The sequence below is a fragment of the Natator depressus genome, chromosome 4 (assembly GCF_965152275.1).
Source record: "Natator depressus isolate rNatDep1 chromosome 4, rNatDep2.hap1, whole genome shotgun sequence".
In the NCBI taxonomy this organism is placed as follows: Eukaryota; Metazoa; Chordata; order Testudines; family Cheloniidae; genus Natator; species Natator depressus.
In genome coordinates, this window is record NC_134237.1 from 78,700,780 (window position 1) to 78,722,972 (window position 22,193).

Here is a 22,193-nt window from a genome sequence, read left to right on the forward strand (position 1 = left end):
GATCTTTTTTTTAGTTAATTTTTTATCCTTGTATACCAGCCCCTGGGATGAATCAGCTGAAGGAGAAGCCCCTGGGGAGAAGGTGTGCTGTGAGTGGGCAGTTTTTGTTGAACTTTTGTGGCCAGGCTGGAGGCTTGTTGTTTTCAGCTTCTGTTACCCTGGAAGGGCTGGCACTCAGTTTGGCTGGGAGGGTTAAATCACTTTCACCAAAAAGGGAAATTGAGGCAGTGACTGTATAACTATGGGATGAGTTAAGAGATCTATGATGTCAGATGAAATAAAGTTTCCCCCTGTCACTGATTCAGTATTTGAGCAAGAGCAACTGCAGAGAGAAAACATCTATTGGTTGTTGTTCCAGAGCACACCCCTCTTTGGCATGACCCTGCCGTCACTTTGCCTCCGTTTCCATTGGTCTCTGATGGTTCTCTCTGTCTTCAGCATAGCTTGGTTGACGAGGTAGCTTAGTCAGAGGACTAAGTTACAAAAATCTACGCCTTCCGGGGTAATCAAAGTCTAAAGGAAAACACCAATACCAATCTTTTGCCCTAGGCCCATGCTGAGCTCAGCCCTTCCCCTGAGGTTCTGTCCTGTTGCACACAAGTCTTAGGTCCCTCTCTTCCTGGGCTCAACTCCCAACCCTCTTGGCCTCTGGTCAGTCCCTTCTCCCTCTTCTTAACAGCCGGGGTTGCCGCAGCCCCTCACTGTCCTAAAAGAGGACAGGCCACCCTGTTACAGTTATAAAGTAATATACTAGAGTGACTTAATCTTCAGGTGACATTTTTTCTCCTAGGTGACCTGTATAATCCCATGAGTCTGTACTTTTCTCTTGGTATTCATGTCCCCCTGAAGCAACAATCTAGCATCTCCTTGGTATTTTTTTCTGGGAGCCCTAAAAATCTCTCATCTCCCAGCTACACACCTTCCCTCACATCCTCCTCCATGCCTGATTGCTATATCTTTGGCCAAGGAGAGCTGCAAGTGATTCACGCTGGAGCAAGTCAACAGTGCTACTTGAGTCTACCAGGGGAGATGCTGAACATTTATTGCTTCCATAGCATTGCTATCCCTGGAATAAAAATGTCCAACTCTCTCCTGCTTCTGGTAGGTTGTAAGGTTTTAGTATTATTTATTTTATAGAAGTATGATCTACTGAAGATAAGGTAATTTCCTTTTGTTAAAGACTTTTTTTTTTAAACCAAGACTTGGCAGAGTTACTTTGTAGCAAAGAACATAAACGGCTGAAATGAACTCATGAAAAATTGAAATACCTCATGTCCTATGAAGCATTTTGTTTCCCATGCACATGTAATGTGTTGTACTGAAGGTTTTCTGTTTTCCTTCTGGTTACAACTTTCTTCAAGGGCAGTTTAATATAATTTAAAAAAATCCTAGTGTGTTGGCACTAAATTATTATTTGGCCCAAATTCTTATCCCAAGTTAAGTGTTTTGAACCTTGACTGCTGTTGGCCATGAATCCTGGTGTCCCCACTTTGGCGTTAGCACTAAAAGTTATAGTAAGAAACAAAACTGTCCATAAGAGGTATAATAATTCTAGTGCTCAGGAATTTTCTTGGGCAAAATGTGGCATCTTGCTGTTTGTGTAATTCTCCCAGTAGAAACTATAAGTGTTGGTTTTTCATTTTGTAGAATTTCCTGGAAGTATCTCTCAGATCTTGAAAATTGGAGGAAGTAAGATTCCCCAGTTGTTCTTGTTATTAAATAAATAAATAACCTCCAGTGACGGGGATTCTACAACCTCCCTAGGAAGCCTATTCCAGACTTAGCCCTGGTCTACACTGGATTTACATCAGTATAGCTGTTTCTCTCAGGGGTGTGGAAAAACCACACCTTTGAGACATAGCTACATCGATCTAACCCCCAGTGTAGACAATGCTGGATGGACAGAACAATTCTCCCTTTGACCTAGCTACTGCCTCTTGGAGAGGTGGATTACCTATGCTGACAGAGAAGCCCTCCTGTTGGCATGGGTACTGTCTGCACTGACGTGCTACAGCTGTGCAGCTGCAGTGGTGCAGGTGCTCTGCAGTAGCGTTTTAAGTGCAGGCATATCCTTAACTACTCTTAAAATAAGTTTTTCCTACTATCTAACCTAAATCTCCCTTGCTGCAGAATAAGCCCATTGTGTCTTGTCCTACCTTCAGTGGACCTGTAAAATAGTTGATAACTGTCCTCCTTATAATAGGTCTTAACATATTTAGAGACTGTCTTAGTCTTCTCTTAAGACTAATCATACCCAGTTTTTAACCTTTCTTCATAGGTCAGGTTTTCTAAACCTTTTGTCATGTCTGTTGCTGTCCTCTGAAGTCTCCAGTTTGTCTAGGTCTGGTCCCTACACTGTGGGGCGTGCCCCTGTAGGAGGGAGCGGAGGAACATTCGAGGGGGCGTGGTGGGGCCCGGGCCAGCCCCCGGGGGTTGGGGATGGTGAGGAAAGGAAGCACTCCCCAGCCCTGCTCTGCCCTCATCTTCACTTTGGCCATGCCCTCGGCTGCAGCACCAGCCCTGACCTTGACCCCTTTCTCCCTGCCGCAGCTCCAGCTCCAGCTCTGGCTCCTGGCTGTGGCTCCTGGCCGTGGCTCTGCTTCCAGGGAAGTGCAGACCGGATAAGGGTGGGACCACTGGTCTATATCTTTCTTAAAGTCTGGTGCTCAAAACTGGAAACAATACTCCAACTGAGGCCTCACTAGTGCCGAGTAGAGCAGCACCATTTCCTCCCATGTCTTACATGGGACAGTCCTGTTAGTATTCCCCAGAACATTAGCCTTTTTCACAACAATTTGACATTGTTGACTCTTATTCCATATGTGATCATTATAATCCCTGAATCTTTTCAACAATATTAACCATCTAGACAGTTATTCCCCATTTTATAGCTGTGCATCTGATTTTTCCTTCCTAACTGAAGTACTTTTGCACTTGTCTTCAAATCCCACCCCCCCTTCTGCAGACTAAACAAGCCCCGTTCCCTCAGCTTCTCCTCGTAAGTCATGTGCCCCAGCCCCATGATCATTTTTGTTGCCCTCCGCTGGACTTTCTCCAATTTGTCTACATCCTTTCTGTAGCGGTGGGCCCAAAACTGGACTCAGTACTCCAGATGTGGCTTCACCAGTGCCGAATAGAGGGGAATAATCACTTCCCTCAATCTGCTGGCAGTGCTCCTGCTAATGCAGTCCAATATGCCGTGAGTCTTCTTGGCAACAAGGGCACACTGCTGACTCTCATCCAGCTTCTCATCCACTGTAATCCCCAGGTCCTTTTCTGCAGAACTGCTGCTTAGCCAGTCGGTCCCCAGCCTGTAGCGGTCCCCAACACTTGTCCTTGTTGAACCTCATCAGATTTCTTTTGGACCAGTCCTCCAATTTGTCTAGGTCCCTACCCTCCAGCGTATCTACCTCTTTCCCTCTTCCCCCTCCCCCCAACTTAGTGTCATTTGAAACTGCAATCCATCCCCATCCAGATCATTAATAAAGATGTTGAACAAAACCGGCCCAGAACTGACCCCTGGGGCACTCCGCTTGATACCGGCTGCCAACTAGACATTGAGCCGTTGATCGCTACCTGTTGAGCCTGACAATCTAGCCAGCTTTCTGTCCACCTTATAGCCCATTCATCCAGCCCATACTTTTTTTTTTTTAACTTGCAGGCCGTATGAAAAGCTTTGCTAAAGTCAAGATATATCATGTCCACTGCTTTCCCCATATTCACAGAGCCAGTTATCTCATCATAGAGAGCAATCAGGTTGGTCAGGCATGACTTTCCCTTGGTGAATCCATGTTGACTGTTCCTGATCACCTTCCTTTCCTCCAAGTGCTTCAAAATGGTTTCCTTGAGGACCTGCTCCATGACTTTTCAGGGACTGAGGTCAAGATTGTTTGTCAAGGTTGTTTTGAATTTTGTTTTGAATCTTGAGTGTTTGCAGATGACACCAATATGGGAGGGGTTGCAATTTTATAAGCGTGCTCTCCACTCCATTATCTCAGTTATTAATGAAATATTGAATAGTACCAGATCCAGAACAGATCCCTGTGTGACCCCACTAGATATATCCTCCCAGTTTGACCAGAAATTGTTGATAACTGCTCTTGAATTTATGGTCTTGAAACCAGTTATGCACCCACCATATAATAATTTAATCTAGTTTGCATATGAGAATGTAAAAAGCCTTACTAAAATCAAGATATATAACATCTACTGCTTTCCTCCCCATTCACTAGGTTGGCCAATAACCATGTCAAAAGGAAATTAGGTTGGTTTGGCATGATTTGTTCTTGACAAATCTATTCTGGCTATTATCACAGTATTATTCTCTAGCTGCTTACAAGTTGATTATTTGTTTGCTCCGGTATCTCTTCAGGTATCAGATTTGGGCTGACTTGTCTATAATTCCATGGGTCATCTTTGTTTCCCTTTTTAAAGATAGGTACTATATTTGCCCTTCTTCAGTCATCTGGGACCTCACCTGCTCTCCATGAGTTCTCAAAGATGATTGCTAACTGTTCTGAGATTGCTTCAGCTAGTTCCTTAAATAACCTAGAATTAATTTCTTGAGGCACTACAGACTTGCTTTAACTACTACTTTCCCTATTATGGCTTGCATTCCTTCCCCCTTGTTGTTAATATCAATTGTGTTAGGCATCTAATCAGCTGTAGTCTATTTAATGAAGACTGAAGCAAAATAGACATTCAGTACCTCAGGCTTCTTTGTCATCCAGTAATAGCAAAATCCCCCTCCCTGTGCACCAAAGATAAAGTTGTGGAACTGGTATATAGCCCACCAGAGTCAGATCTCAGCCATTTACCTTCCAGGAGTCCAGAATGTTACAGCTGATATGCTGATCAGGCACTTCTCCCAGGACTACTAATGGGATTTGAATGTTCAAATACTTTGTGGGATATTCCAGAGGTGTGAACTTCCTGTTGCTGGATGTGGCAAATAGGTCCACCTCTGGAAGTGCTGCCTATTCTGCTCAAGAGGAGCCTTTCTTTTTGGGAGATGCCTTTCTCTTTCCTTGGACAAAGGGCCTGTCCTACTAATTTCTTCCAACACCACTAATTATAAGAGTGATGAATAAGAACCCTGACCTCAACCTGCCTGATATCCTCTTAATGCTTACCTGGCCGAGGTAAGCTTATATCTTTACCTGCTTCACCGGTGTGTCCAACAAGTGCTCAAGTTTCTGACCGCCCCCCATCTCCTCTCCCAGGACACAGGTAATGTCCTTCACCCCAATTTAGGGGTCCTTTGTTTCCGAGCATGGCTCATAGATGGTTCATGGGATTAGACTCCACCTGCTTTACAAGAATACAGGTATTACTAAACAGTAGAAGGGAGCCAACTTGAATTATTTACTTTCAGAAATAGAAAAGGTTTAATCACTTTTATCACCATCACCGCCTTGTGCCTGAATCTTCTCCGTTTAGAGACATCTTGGATTATCTGATGGATTTTTTTAAAAAAAATCTGGTTTATCAAATAGCTCTATTAAGGTTCATCTAGTTGCAATATCAGCATTTCATTTCCCACTAGAGCGGTTTTCTGTTTGCTCCCCCTATGTCCTTGAGATTCATTAAGGGTCTGAATAATCTTTACCACCAGGTTAAGGATCCTATTTGACTCTTGATGGCAGCCTACTACTTAAATGTCTTTATGGGACCTCCATTTGAAACTATGGTGACCTGCTCCTTACTTCACTTACCTATGTAGATGGCCTTTCTAGTAGCTATCACCTCAGTCCGCAGGGTTGGAGAAATTGGAGCATTGATGATAGACCCCCCAATTCCAGAGTGTGAGATGTGAGGAGCTGCTACATGGGCTTCAGTAAGTACCTTTTCTAAACATGTTTTGGTCCATGCCATCCGTTTTAGTGCAGTACTTGGTTCTGCTGTACTGTCTTGGACTTGGACTTGATTCTGAAACTGCCTCTTTTCTGGGAGGATATTTCTCGGGAGTCACCTGAAGTGGAGCACCCCAGGGACGCTACTCGAAGAAGAAGAAGAAGAAGAAAAGGTTGCTCACCTGGTGCAGTAACTGTGGTACTTTGAGAGATATCCCTATGGGTGCTCCACTACCTGCCCTCCTTCCCCTCTGCTTTGGACTGTTTTTGTTGCACATACAGATAGAAAAGGAACTGAGGGTGGTTCTCCAGCACAGCCCTGTATACCTTCAGAGCACGGCATGAGGCTGTATAGAGCATATGTGTGGGCCAAATGGACGCTGCTAATGGAAAATGTCTGATCAAGGACTTGAGGGGCACGTGCACACCTGGCGTGGAGCACGTACAGGGACATGCAAGTCTAAGAACCACAGTTCCTGTACAAGGTGAGTGACCTTTTTTCTTTTCTATTCATCCTTAGCAATATGTCCGCGTTACCACAATTTACCCGTGGCTCCACTGGTGATTCCTTTTTGATTTTGGGGGGTCATAAAATAGCTCCTGATTGAGCTGTATTGGCCTCTTACTATTCTTCCTAGCTTTCCTTTGCATTGGGATAGTTGGTAGTTGAGCATTTTAATATTGTCTGAGAAATGGCTCCCTCTCCTGAACTCCTTTTTCCCTTAGATTTTCTTCCTACAGGACCTTACCTGCCAGTTCTGAGTTTGCTAAAGTCTACTTATTTGATGTCCATTGTCCTTATTCTGCTGTTCTCATTCCTTCCTTTCCTTAGAACCATCAAATCTGTCATTTTATGATCACTTTCACCCAAACTGCCTTCCATCTTCAGATTCGTTAGCAATTCCTTCCTGTTAGTCAGAATCAAGTCTAAAATCGCTTTTCCCTAGTTACTTCCTCCACCTTTTGGAACAAGAAATTATCCCCAATACATTCTACAAACTTATTGGAGATTTTTTTTTTGGTTTTCCATATTGTTTTTCCAACAGGTGTCCGGCTAGTTCAAGTCTCCCATTATTACCTGGTCTTGTGTTTTTAGATATTTCTGTTTTGTTCTAGAAATACCTGATCCTCCACCACCACCTCCTGATTTGGTGGTTTTTAGCAGACCCCTACCATGATGCTGCACCTATCTGTCTTCCCCTCCCCTTCTCCCCCATCATCACCACCTTTTATCTTTACCCAATGACTTTCAGCTGGTCTGCCTCTCACCTCTTTTTGGACCTCAGAACAATAGTATATATTGATGTATAGTGCAACACTTGCTTCCTTTTTTCCCCTATCTGTCTCCTTTCTGAATAAGCAGTACCCCTCTACACCAGTAATCCAGGCATGTGAATTGTTCCACCAAGTCTCTGTAATGCCAACTATGTTTTAAATTTGGTTTGTCTATTAGGACTTACAGTTCTTACTGTTTGTTCTGTATACTCCTTACATTGGTGTATGCACCGCTAAGATGTTGAGTAAATTCCTCCACTCATTGTCCTCTTGTTGGTCCAATGACACTGTTGTAACTTTACTTACATGCGCGCGCACATGTCTCCAACTTTTAGCTCTTAAGTCTTCTTTTTTATACCTGCTGGTGGGCTTTGGTCACCTGCCAGAGGGATGGATGAGCCTCCTCAATCTTCCCATAATGTCACTGATGTGGGCTCCAGGCAGGCAGCACACCTCTCAGGACATCAGTCAGGTCGGTAGATGGATGCCTCTTTTCCCCCTAGAAGGGATTCCGCAACACTAGCATCCTACATTCCCTCCTCTTATGTGTGGTGAATGTGATACCCTCTCACCCTTGAGGGTAGGTGGCTCCCCTTTCTCCAGTCTGCTCCTTATTGCCTGTTGCCCGTACTGCATGCTGATTCTGTATCACCAGAGACCCATCCTTCAAGGTCCAGAAAGTGTTGATATGAAAAGGTAATGACAAGGTATTTTTTTAAGTCGTGGGGATTTAAGTTCTCTTCAGTAGAACAGATCCTTCCCCAGATGTGCTGGATTCCCTTCCATTCTCTGCCAATATGTCTTCATCCTGAGCTGGAGGAATAGCCTGCAATGGTAAGAGTATAGTTCACTATCCATACTCATTAAGTGCTCGTCTCTGACACAGCCAACAAGATTGCTATTTGTGGTGGAGTGTCTTATGATGTAGACTCTTATCCACTGGAAGCTGGACTGAAACCCCCAAACTCATTTCACATAAGCTATTGAACAGCTATTGGATGGAAATGCATTTTTTTGTTGTGCTGGGCTGAATTTCAACTAGTGACTTGGAGAGGAAAGGCTCCATATGCCATTACCACTTCTGAGCAATCCAACCCATTAGTGGCATACCTTTAACTGTCTTGATAATATTCCCATGTAAAACTTTAAGAACCGGAAGTCAGGTATGACAAAACCAATTCTCATTCAAACAAAAACCTTAGAAGGGCATTGTGGGTCATCTTAGTGTGAAATTCGCTTTGAAAAAAATGAACCCTTAATTTTGAATGTCCCGTGAACATTAGAAAGCATGAAAAAGCAGAGTAAGTCACCCAAATGATCACTGCTTCTAGAACTGTAGCATTACATTATCAGGAAAGGGCAATAAACTTTGTTCTGTCTATGACTCCCATGTAGAAACTGGTAAACTGTTAGATCAGTAATGTGGCTCTGAATTTTCACGTAAACATACATTTTGCAATGTAACTTCACATAAATATATTTCTTTATCAAATTAGTTGTTTTTCACTCCTTTCTAAAAGGCCATACAGTGAAAACTAGCCTCTATTTTGAAAAGCATCTGTTGAGGGGATTTTAAATCCTTATCTACACATGAAGGCTATTCTGGGTTAGCTTTGAGTGGGGTAACTATTTCTGAATAAAATCACATTTATAGTGAAATAGTTTCCACTCTAGAATAGCAGTGCTGGCCAATTTCCCTGTGTAAATAAGTATCTAGTCCCTTAATCCTGAAGTCACAGAAGGGACCATATTAACAACTTTCCAGGAGGCAGAGGGGTGCTTATGAATGCACATATTCTAAAATAAGCTCACATAATCATAATGTTAATTTGTATATGCAGTTTTGAGAGGCAAAAAGAAATTGCTTTATTAAGTTTGTCAGCAATAAAAATCTGCCACTGATCAGCTTTGTCCTTGCCCTGCAGTCACAAGGACAGGTCTGTAGGCTACATTTCTTAGGACTCTGTGGGCTACAACTGGCCTTGAGGCCACACATTGAGCAATCCTTACTTAAACCTACAGAGCAAGTACCTACAATATGCTTGAAGACAAGACCTTCCAATCTTGTAAAATTATTCTCCATTGTTACTAGTCACTCTTAAAATACAACTACATCATTGTATCCTTCCAAAATCCAACACTACTGCATTTATCTTATTTAATCGCTGAACAGTCTAGATCCATTCAAATCCTGTTCTGCATCTTCCTTCACAAGAATCATAGAATATCAGGGTTGGAAGGGACCTCAGGAGGTCATCTAGTCCAACCCCCTGCTCAAAGGAGGACCAATCCCCAACTAAATCATCCCAGCCAGGGCTTTGTCAAGCCTGACCTTAAAAACTTCTAAGGAAGGAGATTCCACCACCTCCCTAGGTAACGCATTCCAGTGCTTCACCACCCTCCTAGTGAAAAAGTTTTTCCTAATATCCAACCTAAACCTCCCCCACTGCAACTTGAGACCATTACTCCTTGTTCTGTCATCTGCTACCACTGAGAACAGTCTAGATCCATCCTCTTTGGAACCCCCTTTCAGGTAGTTGAAAGCAGCTATCAAATCCCCCCTCATTTTTCTCTTCCGCGGACTAAACAATCCCAGTTCCCTCAGCCTCTCCTCATAAGTCATGTGTTCCAGTCCCCTAATCATTTTTGTTGCCTTCTGCTGGATGTTTTCCAATTTTTCCACGTCCTTCTTGTAGTATGGGGCCCAAAACTGGACACAGTACTCCAGATGAGGCCTCACCAATGTCGAATAGAGGGGAATGATCACGTCCCTCGATCTGCTGGCAATGCCCCTACTTATACAGCCCAAAATGCCATTGGCCTTCTTGGCAACAAGGGCATACTGTTGACTCCTATCCAGCTTCTTGTCCACTGTAACCCCTAGGTCCTTTTCTGCAGAACTGCTGCCTAGCCATTCGGTCCCTAGTCTGTAGCGGTGCATGAGATTCTTCCATCCTAAGTGCAGGACTCTGCACTTGTCCTTGTTGAACCACATCAGATTTCTTTTGGCCCAATCCTCTAATTTGTCTAGGTCCCTCTGTATCCTATCTCTACCCTTCAGCGTATCTACCTCTCTTCCCAGTTTAGTGTCATCTGCGAACTTGCTGAGGGTGCAATCCACACCATCCTCCAGATCATTGATGAAGATATTGAACAAAACCGGCCCCAGGACCGACCCCCTGGGGCACTCCACTTGATACTGGCTGCCAACTAGACATGGAGCCATTGATCACTACCCGTTGAGCCCGACAATCTAGCCAGATTTCTATCCACCTTATAGTCCATTTATCCAGCCCACACTTCTTTAACTTGCTGGCAAGAATACTGTGGGAGACCGTGTTAAAAGCTTTGCTAAAGTCAAGGAATAACATGTCCACTGCTTTCCCCTCATCCACAGAGCCAGTTATCTCATCATAGAAGGCAATTAGATTAGTCAGGCATGACTTGCCCTTGGTGAATCCATGCTGACTGTTCCTGATCACTTTCCTCTCTAAGTGCTTCAGAATTGATTCCTGAGGACCTGCTCCATGATTTTTCCAGGGACTGAGGTGAGGCTGACTGGCCTGTAGTTCTCCAGATCCTCCTCCTTCCCTTTTTTAAAGATGGGCACTACATTAGCCTTTTTCCAGTCGTCCGGGACCTCCCCTGATCGCCATGAGTTTTCAAAGATAATGGCCAATGGTTCTGCAGTCACATCCGCCAACTCCTTTAGCACTCTCGGACGTAATGCATCCGGCCCTATGGACTTGTGCTCGTCCAGGTTTTCTAAATAGTCCCAAACCACTTCTTTCTCCACAGAGGGCTGATCACCTCCTCCCCATGCTGTGCTGCCCAGTGCAGTAGTCTGGGAGCTGACCTTGTTCGTGAAGACAGAGGCAAAAAAAGCATTGAGTACATTAGCTTTTCCCACATCCTCTGTCACTAGGTTGCCTCCCTCATTCAGTAAGGGGCCCACACTTTCCTTGACTTTCTTCTTGTTGCTCACATACCTGAAGAAACCCTTTTTGTTACTCTTAACATCTCTGGCTAGCTGAAACTCCAGGTATGATTTGGCCTTCCTGATTTCATTCCTGCATGCCCGAGCAATATTTTTATACTCTTCCCTGGTCATTTGTCCAATCTTCCACTTCTTGTAAGCTTCTTTTTTGTGTTTAAGATCTGCAAGGATTTCACTGTTAAGCCAAGCGCCATATTTACTATTCTTTCTACACATCGGGATGGTTTGTCCTGTAACCTCAATAAGGATTCTTTAAAATACAGCCAGCTCTCCTGGACTCCTTTCCCCCTCATGTTGTTCTCCCAGGGGATCCTGCCCATCAGTTCCTGAGGGAGTCAGTCTGCTTTTCTGAAGTTCAGGGTCCGTATTCTGAAGGAACACCTCTGAAAACGCAGCACTCGGTATTTTGTGTAAATAGCTGTGGAGGTGTTTTAAAGCACAATAGCAATAATAAATGTACTGGTTGGGATATGTTTTGCCCATTTGAGGGGAAAAACGGTGTTGATTGGCCTCTTTGTGTGTGTCGACTGTCTCTGTGGAAAAGAGCAGGTGACTGTAAACATGGATTTTGTGTGTGTGTAGCTAAAGTTAGTTTAGAGACAGTTTCCGTGTTGAGATTGTTGGAAAGCCAACTGTGAATAAAGCTGCCCTGCTTTAATCTTTTATGTACTGCACTTAAGTTTTATATGATGGGTCCTCTCTCTCCCTATGCTTGTGTGATGTATACTTTTCCAGTAGAAGTGCACTATACTGTCATGTATCTGTATTTGGAGAAGAGTCACCAACATTATATTCTCAAACCTCTCCTTAATTGGGCATCTTGTTGTTTTTGTGAATTTATTTAATGAACTGTCTTATTTTTCTGCATCCCAGGTGTGCCTAATGTTAGCACCAAAAAAGATAAAATTTGAAAGACTATCAAGTATTATTGGTAATTATTATCACCAGGGATCTTGCCTTGGAACAGAAGAAGCTTAAGGTCCTGTTTACACTAAAAACTTCAGTCAGTACAAATTACTTTGGTGTACAGCTGCTGAAGTCCGTGTATCACTCAGGCATCTATGCACATTTGGCTGCTTGCGTCAGCACTGCACCTACTCATCAGGAGTGCTTCTACTGATGCAAAGTACGGTACACCATGATTAGGTATCCCTATGTGCCATGCACCACTGTCCAGTGATACCTTTGGGGAAATTTTCAGTGTGTTGTGGGGTTGAAATGGCTGGTGGGATTGCATCATAATGTTGTTTTTGAGATGATGAGCAGTGTCTGCAGAACTTTCAAATGTGAAAGGTCTCGTTCCTGGATCTGTGTGCCAAGCTCGCCCCAGCCCTTTAATGCATGATACTAGAATGATAGCGGAGAAGCGTGTTGTGATTGCACTCTAAAATCTTGCAAAGCCATATTGCTACTGGTCTGCGGGAAGTCATTTTGGAGTTGGAAAATCCACAGTGGGAGCCATTGCCAGGCAAGTGTGTAGGGCTATTAATTATCTCTGCCTATGCAGGGCTGAGACTCTCGACAATATACCAGATACTCTGGATGGATTTGCATCACGTCTCTGTTTTGGCACCAGCCCACCTCGCCATAGAGTATATCAACAGAAAGGGCTATTATTCTTTGATTATACAAGTACTGGTGGATCACTGGGGATGCTTCACCAGTATCGATGAGGGCTGGCCAGGGAAGATGCATGAAGCTCACATCTTTAAGAAGGCAGGAATGTTCAGAAAGCTGTGGTGCCTGAAAGTGCTTTTAATTAACTTTTTTGAAATAAACTAGATTTCAAGTGGTCTGTGCTCCTTTAAGGGCTTTATATGGACCCAGTTATTTATAGCAGAACCTTAGCTGTAATTCAGGTGGAAGGCTTTTCCTAAAACATCAAGGTATTTTTATCAGTTCAGAAGACAATGCCAACTGTTTAGAAACTTTTAGAATGTATACTACTATATTACCTACTGTGCATTAGTTGCTCATTTTGAAGTTGGTCTGTTAAACAATGTTTAATACACCCTAAAATAATGAAGAAATGCTTTTATAAAAATAAACTACTCCACATGCCTACTAGTCAAAGCTTTGTTGTCATTTTAAGTTAACAAGGTAATAAAATGAACTCTTTAAAAAAAGAAAAAAGAAGAAAAAAAAAAAAGCATGTAGTACCAAAGCTGCAACATTGGATCCCTTTTAATTTCTTTGAGACCGCTAAACCAACTGAAGAAACTGTGGAGTATCCAGGCTATTTATACTGGCTTCCCAGCTTCTTCCTCCTGACTTATCTTTTTGTGGAGGGACTAGCCCTACAGTCTAGACTTAAACTAGAACTCTGAATTACAAATAAAACCAAAATTGTAGACACACCAAAAGTGACTAGCACACTGAAGTCTATTCACTTGGCAAATTTAATTCATTTAACTAAACTGAAGCTTTTAAAACTATATATTTTTAAGAAACCACACAGATAGAAGATCCCCGAAAACAATGGAGGCAAGAACAAGAGCGAATGCTAAAAGACTATCTCATGGTAGCGCAGGATGCGCTCAGTACCCAGAAGGAGCTGTACCAGGTGAAAGAACAGAGATTGGCACTTGCCCTGGATGAGTATGTACGCCTGAATGATGCCTACAAAGAAAAATCAAGCTCTCGTACAAGCTGTAAGTACATTAGAAATGCGTACGCTGTAACTCCTGTGATCGAGTTCTGTAATGGCTCTTGTTCTGCAATTCAAGATTAGTCCTCAGTGTTGTGGGCCCCTGGCTGTTTTTCTGACAGCCTTTCCACTTTTTGCTCCTCAAGGCAACTGTGTTCTGCTGCAGAGAGCTCTGGTCTGTCCAACGCAGTTGAACTCCTACAGAAATTTGGGCCAGGCATTTGGCTCTGGAATCTGTTCCTTCATATGGTTTACTGGAACCTAGATTAGGTGGGTTGGTGTTCTAAGGATACAGGATCACTTGTTCCGTTTTGGCATGCAGCCACTAGGTACTCAGTATGTAAACAGGTGTCAATGATAGATGGAGCAGTAGATTTCACTGCTTGCTGTTGGTAACAGTTTATTTTAATTTTTGCAAAATATGTGCCAATATAAGGCATGGGGTTCAATAAAAATAAGTGAGATCATTTTGGTTTAAATCCTCAGAACAAAGGAGGGAACCTGGTGGCCAGTATAGTGTTTTTGAGAGATCTGTGTTTGGGTTGTTGACCAAATATCTTACTCTAGGGTGGGTAGTGTTTAAAAAGCAGCAAGCTCAACTCCTGAAGAGAAGAGTAGGGGGTCTCGGGCTGTAGGGTTGCCAGGCATCCAGTTTTCGACCGGAATGTTAGAAGTCTGGTTGGCCGCCCACAGCAGGCTCTGTGCGGCTCCCAGGAAGCTGCCGGCATCTCCCTCTGGCTCCTAAGTGTAGGGGCAGCCAGGGAGGAACCACGGCCAATGGGAACTGCAGTGGCGACGCCTGTATGCAGGGGCAGCATGCGGAGCTGCCTGGCCATGCCCCTGCCTAGGAGCAAGAGGGAGATACCTGCAGCTTCCTGGGAGCTGCCTGAGGTAAATGCCACCCAGAACCTGAACCCCCTCTGGTGCCCCAACCCCCTGCCCCAGCCCTGAGCCCCCTCCTGCACCCTAAATCCTTCATCCCACACCCCCAGCCCAGAGCCCCTTCCTGCACCCTTAACCCCTCATTTCTGGCCCCCACCAAGGGGGCCAAAACCCCCAGCCCAAAGCCCATACCCCCTCCCACACCCTGGCCCCATCCTGGTGCCCCCTCCCACACTCCAACCCCCTCAGCCCCAGCCAGGAGCCCCCTCCTGCACCCCAGAGCCTGCACCCCCACCCCCATCATCCCAACCCTGTACCCCAGCCCGGTGAAAATGAGTGAGTGAGTGAGGGTGGGGGAGAGCGAACAACAGAGGGAGCGGGAATGGAGTGAGCGGGGGGTGGGGCCTCGGGGAAGGGTGGGGCAAGGGTATTCAGTTTTCTGCAAATAGAAAGTGGGCAACCCTAGTCTCAGCCAGCTGAATAAACCCACCTTCCAGAAAACCTATTTGTTGTGAGAGCTCCTTGAGCTCTGAAGATTCCCTCCCCAACAAAGTGTGCTGCCCAGCTAGAAGATTGGTGGCCAGGTGTTGAAAGCAGGGGGAAATGAGGACTTGCCTTGGGTTCCATCCTAGACGAAGAGCTTCTCCTCCCTTCAATTTTTGAACTCACCCAAATGATGTTAGCAAAAGTAGACGAAAATGTGTTGAGAATTCATTAATTATTGTCACACAGAGATGCTGCCTGTACTGTAATAAGAGGTACACCTTAAAAAATGAATATCCATTTTATTTGCACTATTATGTTAACTTCACAGTTTTGGCGCTAAGTGAACTCTTCAAGATTTAATGGTTGAAAGTAGTTAAATTTTTTTCTTTCTTTTTTTTTTTAAATAAGTATTCTCAGGCTCCTCATCCAGCACAAAATATGACCCTGACATTCTGAAGGCGGAAATCTCCACTACAAGATTAAGGGTAAGAATACTTAATTTAGTTCCAGTGGAATTCTGCACATAAGGTTCGTGACTGCAGTGTGCTGAGCTTGGGCTAGCAGAGATTCAGATTTAGGTCTTTTGCACCCAGACATTGAAACCACCCAGCATTCTGGCTAAATGCTACTCAAGCATTTAATTAAGCTGTTAGCCAAATCATCCTAAAAATCAATCCAATTAATTTTTAAAGGGAACACACTTAACTTTGAGAAATATATTCATTGGTTTAAATATGCCTCATAATTTATTTCACCTAGAAAATAATTCAGTAATTGATTGATTCCTTTTTAAAGGCGAAAGCTGGGAAAGGAGAGGGAAAAATCCTTTAAAAGTGCCTAGTATGTGGAGCAATACCCTGTGCTTAATTTAAAATGAGATCCTTTTATTTCTAAAATCAACTTTGGGGCTCTCACAGCAGAATTGGTTTTAAAGTTGTAATGACCAGGATAATTTGGGACTTGTTTTAATCTGCAGATACAAAGTAGTGAACATAAGTGTGCTTCTGTACACAACTACTAAAAGCTTTCTGCATATTATAGGCATTGGATTTGGTTATCTTTTTAATAATATGAAAAATAAATAGTTTGATTTATATATTACACTCTCATGAATTAACCTTAAATAAGGGGGGAAATGGTGTAGAATAAATTTAAAATCTAAGTAGGAGGAGGGAGTTCCGTTATGTGAACTGTGGCAAACACTGCATTTTGGACAATTTGGGTTGTCCATTTGGTACTGAATTTTTTGTCTTGTCAAAACTTGGTGCTTGAATCGGTGCTAGAGATACATAGTTCTGTATGCATAGAATTTACACAAGGGGTGCCAGTTATAGAGCTTTCAGTGTCCCCTGCTGGACAATTCCCAGCATTTACAGCAGCCCCAAAGTTGTGTCTCCTCTTTATATGTAGTCAAAATCACAATTTAGTGTTATCAACAGCCAATATTTGGAAGAATTATGACATCACATGTTTAACTTATTTTTTCACATTAACATTTAACACACACATACTGCAGTAAATTTGCTTCCCAGATCATGCGCACCCTTCCCACTCCTCTACCAGGTTCATTATTGCCAGTTACTTAATTTTTAGGGAGTGGCTGGCCAGCAGATTACAGAACATATTTCAGCAGCAAGTTTCAGGAACCCTTGAAGAGGTGGGAGCCCTCTGGGAAGAGGGATTTAAGCCTGTAGGAGAGTCTGACAGGACAACAAGGCCAGGGATGGGAGAAGAACAAGAGCTTCTAAAATAAATATGATGGGGAGGGCAAATGATTGCCTCTACATGTGGATGGCTCCCTTTAGGAATGGCTAAGGCATTTAACCATATTTATTTCCAGAAAACTGGCAGAAAGCTAATGTTTGTACCAATATTTAAAAAGGGTAAACAGGATGACCTGGGTAATTATAGGTCTGTCAGTCTGATGATTCCAAGCAAGATAATGGAGCAGCTGATACGGGACTGGATTAATAGAGAATTAGAGGAGGGTAACATAATTATATGTCAGTCACCATGGGAAAACAGATCTGTCAAACTAATGTGAGATCTTTTTTGATGTGAACACAGGTTTGGTTGATAAAGGTAATAGTGTTGATGTAATGTACTTGGACTTCTGTGAGGTGTTTGACTTGTACTGCATGACATTTTTTGAGTAAAAAAAAAAAAAAAAAAAAACCTTGATATAAAATTTACATGGCACACATTAAATGGAGTAAAAGCTGGCTGACTGATAGGTCTCAAAATGTAATTGTAAGCAGGGAATCATCATCAAATAGGTGTGTTTCCAGTGGGGTCCCACGGGGATTGTTCTTGGCCTTACACTATCTAACGTTTTATATTTTAATTACCTGTAAGAAAACATTAAGTCACCACTGATAAAGTTTGCAGATGACAACAGTTGGGGTACTGGTAAATAATAAAGAGGACAGATTGCTTGGTAAGCTGGGAGCAAGCAAACAGTGTGTATTTTAATATGGCTAAATGTAAACATATACATCTAGGCACAAAGAATGTGAGCAATACTTAAAGGATGAAGGACTGTATGCTGGGAAGCAGTGACTCTGAAAAAGATTTGGGTGTCATGGTGGATAATCAACTGAACACAAGCTCCCAGTGTGATGCTATGGCCAAGAGAGCTAATGCCATCCATGGATGCATAAACGGGGAACCTCACGTAGGAATAGAGGTTACTTTACCTCTGTATTTGACACTGGTACGACCAGTGCTGGAATACTGTGTCCAGCTCTGGTGCCCACAATTCAAGGAAGATGCTGATGAATTAGAGAGGGTTTAGAGAAGCATCATGAGAATGTTTATAAGATTAGAAAACATGCCTTATTGGTGATTACACTCTGGGACAGAGGTGGGCAAACTACGGCCCGCGGGCCACATCTGCCTGGTCCCTGAGCTCCTGGCCCGGGAGTCTAGTCTCCGGCCCCTCCCCTGCTGTCCTCCCTCCCCGGCAGTCTCACCTCGCAGCTCTGCTGGCGCAATGCTCAGGGTGGCCAGCTGCTGGGGCAACGCAGCTGCAGAGCCCAGCCTGACCCGGCGCTCTGAGCTGCGCTGTGCATGTCTGGCTGCAGCCACTGGTGCTCCAGGCAGCGCGGGAAGGGGGCAGGGAGTGGGGGGGTTGGATAAAGGGCAGGGGAGTTCGGTGCGGGGGGGCGTGGACAGGGGTCGGGGCGGTCAGAGGGCAGGGAACGGGGGTTGAATGGGGGTAGGGGTCCCGGGAGGGGCAGTCAGGAAGGAGCGGGGTTGGATGGGGCGGTGGTGGGCAATCAGGGGCAGGGGTTCCGGGGGCAGTCGGGGGGGGGGGGGGGGGGTTGAACGGGGGCAGTCGTCCTGGGGGGGCAGTCAGGAATGAGAGGAAGGGTTGGATGGGGTGGCGGGGGGCAGTCAGGGGTGGAGGTTCTGGGGGCGGTCAGGGAACAGGGAGTGGGGTGGATGGGGCAGGGGTCCAGGGGGGCCGTCAGGGAACGGGAGGGTTGGATAGGGCAGGAGTCGGGGGGGGGGGGTGTCGGATAGGAGGTGGTGGCCGGGCCACATCTGGCTGTTTGGGGAGGCCCAACTAACCAGCCCTCCAAAAATTTCCGAAACCCGATGCGGACCTCAGGCCAAAAAGTTTGCGCCCGCCCCTGCTCTAGGAGCTCAGTCTATTTAGCTTAACAAAGAGAATGTTTCTCCCTATTAATATTTAAATGCTGGGGGGAGAAGGGGTTAGCACTGAAAAGCCTAGCTGAAGAAGAGATTTGAACGTGAAGAGGAAAGTTGCTGTTGAACAAGGAGGGAGTTCAAATCATAGGCATGGAAGAAGGCTTGAAGATGGAGTAAGGAGAGGGGACAAAAGGACTGTCAGGCAGGAAGCTTAGAGAGAAGTATGGGCCATGGGACAGAGGGTGTAAAATGAAGCAATTGCAGAGGTGTGTGGGGCATGAGGGAGTTATACAAAGTCTTGACGAAGAGGACAAGGAGGACAAGAATAGAATGCCTTAATGTAAGCAGAGTGCAGTAAACAAACAGAGGTCATGCTTCATCATGTAGGTCACATTCTTCTGGGATAGCACACCTAAGGTTATGTCTACACTGCAGATCTTACAGCAGCACAAAAGTGCTAGTGTAGACAGAGCCTAAGTCGCTGGTGTAACACTCGGTATAATGAAATGAAGATGAATTACAGCAGAGGATGTTTAGAAGGTGATCTTTAGGAACACTTACGAGTTGCTGGGGGATCCAGTCCTCAAGTTGAAATCTCCGTATGTCCTCTGAAATTACTTATACATTTACATTTTCGGTCTGGAAGGCTAGCAGTTTTGTGGTTCTAGGGAAAGTGGGTATGGTTTTAATCTCTGTTATATAAAACATGAATGTGGTGTTGTAGCTGTTAGTTTTAAGGGTTTTTCCATCCCTTGACTGGAAGTTTTGAGTGAAATCATTCCTGGGGATTGGAATTTTTAGCTAGTTCTCAGTTTGTTTATAGTTGGGGAAATGTCTTGCTAGTCAGATGAGGGTAGCAGATGAGAGCTTTAATGTCCCTTTGATGCGGTCAGTGAATTGGATTGTAAGATATCATGACAGAAATGTACATTAGGCTTGTTATAGCCACTCGCTTTATCACGTTAAATTTATAACGTGGTCAAATAATTAGATTTCTATCAAAGGAAGCAGTTACAAATTGTATTTCCAAAAAAGATGAGTCCAGCCCAACTTCCTATATTTAGATAAAGAAAAGAAAAAAAAAAGCTTGAAACCATTTATTTCTACTAAGGAAAAAGACATGAGCCAAAAATTTCACACTTGGATGCCTAAAATTAAGCTCATGATGTATGTAGGCACCCAAATAAACACCTAAATCTTCAGAAGCACTGAGCACCCAGAAGCTCCAGTTTTTTGAACATGTTCTCAAAAATACAAATTTTGGGATATAATTTCTTTTCTGCTAAGATATCCACTCCAGTTCTCTATTGTAACAAAACCCATAGTTAATCATCAAAATTATATTAAAAGTAACTAGAAATTTTTGACACAACCAAGTTTTTACCATTTTCTCCTGGCAAGGAAGTGAACCCACTGAAGGTGGCATCCCGCTACTTTTGTCTACCACCACTTTCCCAGTACCCTTCTTGTGACTTGCATCAGTCTAATCTCACATTGTAAATTCCTTGGAGTAAGGGCCTTGTCTTTTTCATTTTCCTTGTAAAGCAGCAACTCTACCTGTGGTACCATAAATAAAGAATAGACAATGGTGGTATAGAAAGACTATATCTGCATTAGTTTAGGATGTCTGTGCTACTTATTTCAGAGTAGCAGCTGTGTTAGTCTGTATTCGCAAAAAGAAAAGGAGGACTTGTGGCACCTTAGAGACTAACAAATTTATTTGAGCATAAGCTTTCGGATGCATCCAATGAAGTGAGCTGTAGCTCACGAAAGCTTATGCTCAAATAAATTTGTTAGTCTCTAAGGTGCCACAAGTACTCCTTTTCTTTTTGTGCTACTTATGAGTGCTAAAGCCATGATTTATAGAGGTCATTCTAACTTAATGAGTGCCAAAAAACCTTAATATGAAACCATCCTGTATTCTATTTGCCCTGATACAAAGCCCATTGCAATAAATGGAAAGAATTGACTTTCATGAGTTTTGAATCAGACACTATTTGCTACACTTCACAGAAAAGAAAATTAAGGCTGTTTTGAGGGGCAAAAAATGTAATGGGCTATTTTTTTTATATCGCTTATGAGTCAACTATATGGTCCATAGTAGATGAAGAAGAGAAATATTATTGAATACAGTTTTTGAAAGCTTTAAAAGTTACATAAATAACTACATAAATACAAAATAATGTTGTAATTTTAAATATCCTCTATCTCATGACCTTCCAGGGCTGGGAGCAAGTGCTGTGTGTTTCACTGGAAAAGGGAGAAGCTCCATTTTCCAAATGAGACAGCACTGATTTCTAGCCCTTCTGATTTGTATATTGAACCTTAAACTGGTCACTAGTGCAAGACTGAATATTGTATATCCTGGGCTTCTGGCAAATGTAATATTGAAGCTTAAAGTCCATCATGGCAGGGGAAGGTAGGAAATATTTGGCAGGGTTTTCATTTTCAAATAACAATTTTTTAAAAAGTTAAAAGTAGTCCCAAGGCAGATTGGCTAGTGTGCAGAGTGGAAGTAAGGCTGTCAGAGGTGTCATAAGTGCAATTTATCACAAGACTCCACAATTTCATGTGGGTATTACTGCCACAGTGACATCTGTAATGTGTTAAGTAATTATTACTTACGTTAAAGGGACACTGTCCCATAGCTGGCCTCCACAGTTAGGTTTAGTTTATTTGGAAAGTTTTGACATGACATTTAAAAACCGTTCCAACAGAGCTTTTTGTTTTCACTGACAGACATTTTTGGATGGCACATCCCAATCTGTCTATATTTGAAATAGCAACATTAGGGTGAAAAAATAGGAATATTCCTTTAATCCCCATTGGACTGAGGAGATTTTTTTTTTTTTTGGTTAGAGTAGGAAAAATGTTCTCCTCAAATGTTCCTCCTAAATAAATGTAGTTGGTGTGTATGCGTTTGTAGCCAAAACAGACCAGCCTTGTGATTGAGAATCTAGAAACTGATTTGTGTAGAAACAAAAGTGAGATTGACTATTCTGTTCTTGTTTCCAGGCTGAGTGAAATGCAAAAAGTAAACAGCCTAAACAGACAAGCCAACATACTAGTTTTATAAAAAGGAACAGTTCATGAGGAGACTAGGAACACTTTCTCTTCTGACTCTATTGAAATATAACCAGCTGAGAGCTTCTTGGAATGATCAAGTGAAAATATTATAATAGAAAACTTAAAAAAATCTGACTGGCTCTCTAAAATAGTTACCATGCATGCTTAACTAGAGAAAAGTAAATTACATTTTAAAATTCTCTCAGGTTTAGTAACCTAGTGTCAATGCTAATAAGAAATGTGTTTTAATCTGATGTGATCCCTTTAACACAGAGGTAAATTGCACACAGACATCAAGAGGATAACAGAATGCCTTTTTTTTATATAAGTGCTA

General features: G+C 43.2%; 1 protein-coding gene across 2 annotated transcripts in view; it reads left to right on the forward strand.

The window, feature by feature from the left end:
* WWC2 (WW and C2 domain containing 2) overlaps nt 1-22,193 on the forward strand; it is a 182,619-nt gene that overhangs the window by 84,338 nt on the left and 76,088 nt on the right. For both annotated transcript variants that reach the window (XM_074951219.1, XM_074951218.1), the window contains exons 3-4: nt 13,572-13,775; nt 15,548-15,624. In XM_074951219.1, coding sequence (XP_074807320.1) covers nt 13,572-13,775; nt 15,548-15,624 — 281 coding nt within the window. The remainder of the gene's footprint in view (nt 1-13,571; nt 13,776-15,547; nt 15,625-22,193) is intronic.